The sequence below is a fragment of the Notothenia coriiceps genome, unplaced genomic scaffold (assembly GCF_000735185.1).
Source record: "Notothenia coriiceps isolate Sejong01 unplaced genomic scaffold, NC01 NC01_scaffold00017317, whole genome shotgun sequence".
Taxonomy (NCBI): domain Eukaryota; kingdom Metazoa; phylum Chordata; class Actinopteri; order Perciformes; family Nototheniidae; genus Notothenia; species Notothenia coriiceps.
Window position 1 is genome coordinate 1 of NW_011350018.1, and position 4254 is coordinate 4254.

General features: G+C 41.3%; 1 protein-coding gene across 1 annotated transcript in view; it reads right to left on the reverse strand.

The window, feature by feature from the left end:
- Nucleotides 1-563: 563 nt before the first annotated feature.
- Nucleotides 564-4254, reverse strand: part of LOC104950255 (DCC-interacting protein 13-beta-like) — a 6941-nt gene continuing 3250 nt past the window's right edge. The window contains exons 3-8 of the mRNA XM_010776746.1: nucleotides 3257-3316; nucleotides 2568-2639; nucleotides 1614-1701; nucleotides 1280-1321; nucleotides 1133-1191; nucleotides 564-756 (exon numbers count right to left, since the gene is read on the reverse strand). Of these exons, the coding sequence (XP_010775048.1) occupies nucleotides 577-756; nucleotides 1133-1191; nucleotides 1280-1321; nucleotides 1614-1701; nucleotides 2568-2639; nucleotides 3257-3316 (501 nt within the window). The 3' untranslated portion in view covers nucleotides 564-576. The remainder of the gene's footprint in view (nucleotides 757-1132; nucleotides 1192-1279; nucleotides 1322-1613; nucleotides 1702-2567; nucleotides 2640-3256; nucleotides 3317-4254) is intronic.

A 4254-nucleotide genomic window follows, 5' to 3' on the forward strand; every position in this document is an offset into this window, starting at 1 on the left:
AAGAATCAAATGGAAAAAGAGAAATCCCCAACGAGGCGTTCTGGGGCAGCATAGACAGGTCTGTTCTGTGTTAGAGTTTTACTCGCTACAGGGTGTACTTTGAGGGTTTGTGACCCTGCAGACCGTTTACATGCATAAAAACCTTCATAACACACAAGGGGACGGGTAATAACCGGAAGAGCATGACATGGGACCTTTAAACATTTACAGTTCGATTACTATGCGATAGAAATGTAGAGAGACACATTGCATGTGGTCACATGCAGGGTTGCGACTAACAATTATGTAATTGAAAGATAATCTGCCATTCATTTTCTAGATTAATTGTTTTGACTATAAAATGCGAAATAGTGAACGAAAATATTACATAGACAAAGATATTACGTCTGATATCGAATATGAAACAGTAAAGCTACTGAAAAGCTGGAAACAGAAAAAGAAGATACAAATCTATTTGTTTCCATAAAAAGAATAAAATACTTATTGGTTTATATATTGAACTCTAACAGTTGTTCTTTATTAACTTAATCAGTTCCAAAGAGGAGATGCATACCCAGGACTTTGAATACTGATATGCTAATGTGTTGTGACCCAGATGGTGGTCAGTACCTGTGCCTGTGTGTAGCCTAGCATTGGTTCCAGCATAGCGACTCTCTTGCGATACTGCAGGGCGTTGAGGGCGCAGTAATACTGCAGCGAGGCCGAGTGCTGCTTCCTCCGGGTGTAGGCCACCTCCTTCACCAAGTCTGACTTCACCTGTCCAGGAAGGAGAGGATAAGCATGCAAATGTTTATATCAACTCACTATCAAACTCTGCACACTCACTCATACATGCAAACACTTTTCCTCGTCTCACACACATACAAATAAGCAACAAAGACGATTTATCTTGTACGTCCAAGAGGACATGCTGACACATTCAACGGGAGCAAATAGCAGGACTGTTATCTGAGCAGCCATTATAGTGCATGTTGTTGTAACACTCTTACTAAAACACTGCAGTGTGGCTGTAGAGGAATATTTGAATGAAAGCAAAGCACTGCCAAAGCATTAATGCACTGTACGTATGGCCTTCTACAGTTCAATGAGAAAAAGCTTTTTCAAGAGAGGAAGCACTTCACAGTCACTCTACCTTCTCATTCTCCTTCTTCTTGGGCAATCGGCTGTATTTGACCATCGCTGCCTCGTGCTCTGCAGGAGAGTAGAGAAGGGACATGAGGATCAAAAAGTAACTGGTAATTGTTATTGGTTTCTTAAATAGGTCAGGATTTGTACTCACCATCAGTGGCGATGCTAAATATTTCCTTCAGCGTGCTTATCTCTGCAACATTCAGAGCAAAGGACGTTTTGTTAGAATATATAAAAAATAACAATGAACCAAATCAAATAAATGATACATCTAGCTATTGCAATGCCCAGATAACTTATCGCTCATAATGTGACAATAATGGGGTGTTGTGGTTTAGTGGTAAAGGCGCTGACCAGGAACCTTTGTCGTCTGTTATTCCATCTCCCCTTAACTTTTTTCAACTCTTGACAATTGATAGCAGGCATAACAAATAAATAAAAATATGAAAAGTGTTCTGTCTGTTGTGCGTGTGGTGTGGCCTTGCCTGTAAGGTCTTTCTCTCGAAACTGGATCAAAGGGAAAACCATGCTGTCGGCCATCTGGTGGGCGAGCTCCGAGTGGAGGGAGTTCAGCTGGATGACAAAAAAACAGGTTATTAAAAAAAAAACATCTATGGACAAATACATAAACAGAAAATGTACTCTCCGCAAACATCTTGAGGGATTTCAATTCATTTCAATATGAATAGTGATATTTGCTCCCGGTTGTTCCTGCAGCAAGCTGTGAAGTCATATTTTAAATGGGTGCATAACTGCAGACAATGACTCTGCTAAATCATAACAAGCCCATATTGGGGAACAGCACATTTCCTGAAGAGAATAATAAAATAAAACCTGCTGTTAACTCTAGCATTGGAAACATGAACACATATCGCACACACCAGCAAACCTGCGATAATTCTCTTTGCCTATCAACAAGCTGCACTCCAGCGTCTAACAGGAGGACATGCAGGTTAATCTGAGTTTAGCCAATGCTAAAGTTCACAGCATTAGGTGCAGCGGTAGGCCTGATGGACATTGCGACATAAGTGTTCTTCGGAAATCAGAAGGTAAAGGTCAAGCACACAGTATACCTGTGTCCTCTAAACAAATAGCATGTGTGGATTGCCGTGTCCTAAATCCTGTTGAGTGCTGAGTGAGCATGCCTGTGGACCCCCGTGTCTGACAGAAACAGGCCCATCTGTTTTATATTCCTGAGCTTACACACACCCCTTCATCCATCAATCTATTCCCCCACTGCTGTCCATTCATGCGGCGCAGTATCCACCTCAGGTCTTTTCTTTAAGGTCATTTTTACCAGCATGATCTGGGAGCAGAGGTGTAATCTCCATTGTTACATCATAAAATAACCAACTACTAACCTAGCATTCATAGCTCTCTTCTGCTGTGAGCACACACATATAAATACACAGCCATAAAACAATAAAACTGAAACTCACCTCTCCTACAGTTTTGGCGAAGCTCTTCAGTGTGAGGACTACCTCTTCATCACCTTTCCCAAGGGCAAAATTCTAGATGAAAGAGGAAAGAAGGAGGAAACAGTTTATACCATGAAACTGCATTATGTAGCGCAGATTTAGCAAACAGTGCTCATAAGTGCCAAATAGGCTACTAAACCCTATGCTAATCCATAAATCCACACCCAAGATTTGTTTATCCATAAATGCGATTACTTTTATTTGTCATTATTATTTCATGAAGCTGCTCCGTCAACCTCAACAAATACATTATTTAGAACCCATAATACATAACTAACAGAGAGGCACTTCTACTTCAAGGTTATTTCATGCACAGATCATGCAAAGACTAGGTGTGGCAGACACATGCAAACTCACATGGAGAGAAAGATCAAATTACATATATACCGGTACTATTATTAGGTGGTTAAACAAATATAACAATATTTGTTGTCATTTATGCGCTTATTTTTTCTGGATAATGGTGGCTGGCCAGTCTAAAACTCTTGAAATGGTCTCATGCACAATTACATTTGCAACAATTGCACATAATTCATTAAAGTCTTAAGAGACTGCAGTAGTCAAATAAACCTGTCATAAAAAAAGTGACCGGAACATGACCCCCTGTCTCCATTGAAAAGTATACTCTTGATTATAATAACAATACTCACTTTCTTCTCATAATCAATGAGCTGCCTTGAGAGCTGCTCTGTGGCCAGTCCCATCTCACTCTGTAAAGGGCAGATGAAGGGAAAACATTTTTAAAACTGACATGATTTCTTTAAAGAGCAACTTGCAGGTTAGAGACACCAGTGAATAAATGTGTAGGAAAATGATGAATACACTAGATTTTCAAAAAATATACAGAAATATACACTACAGTGACATCTGGCGTCGTTTTAGTTAAGACATTTTCACTTCCGCATAAAAAAGCCTCCGCACGTGACCTCCCGCGTGTGACGTAACATGGGGGAAACAAGGGGGAGAGCGGCCGGTCTAACGTATTAATAAACATGGATCACAATGCTAGTTTTGACACAGAAGAGGCTGAAAATATATATTCGAATGCATATATTATAATTATGAGCCTGCTAGGCGTCCAAGAGACCAGGAGCAGCCAAGGATTAGAAAAAATAACGGCCATCGGAGAGAAATGGAGCTTTGGTGTGAGGAGAACCAGTGGGAGAACAGAGCAGCTGTCTTGGTGAGTGACCGGCGTTAGCATGTTAGCTAACGTCAGTCACATCACAACATTGTAAAGAAGTTAGCAATCATATATCAGGCTATAACTAAAGTAGTATTGATAATATAGTAACGTTACTGGCAGGACTGTTGATATTGATCCATAACATAAACTGATGCGCAAGTATCAGCCGTATCTCGCGTTACCTAATGCAACTCCACACTACGGTGCTGACCGGAAGGGAGATACGGCTGATATTTGACAATCTGGCGGAGAAAGGTTGTGGAGCCTCCGTTGATATGCCGTTGTAAATGGCTTGATGGAAAGCAGGTGTGTAGTCGGGGAGGGTGCACAGCTGATTGCAGCAGGTGAGTGGAGGTTGAGCCAGGAGCCAGGAGTGACAGCCACACAAACAACACAGACAGGGGGAAACAAACAACACAAAGGAGACGGCTGGAGCAGTACAGCCCTGAGACTGCCAAGGCA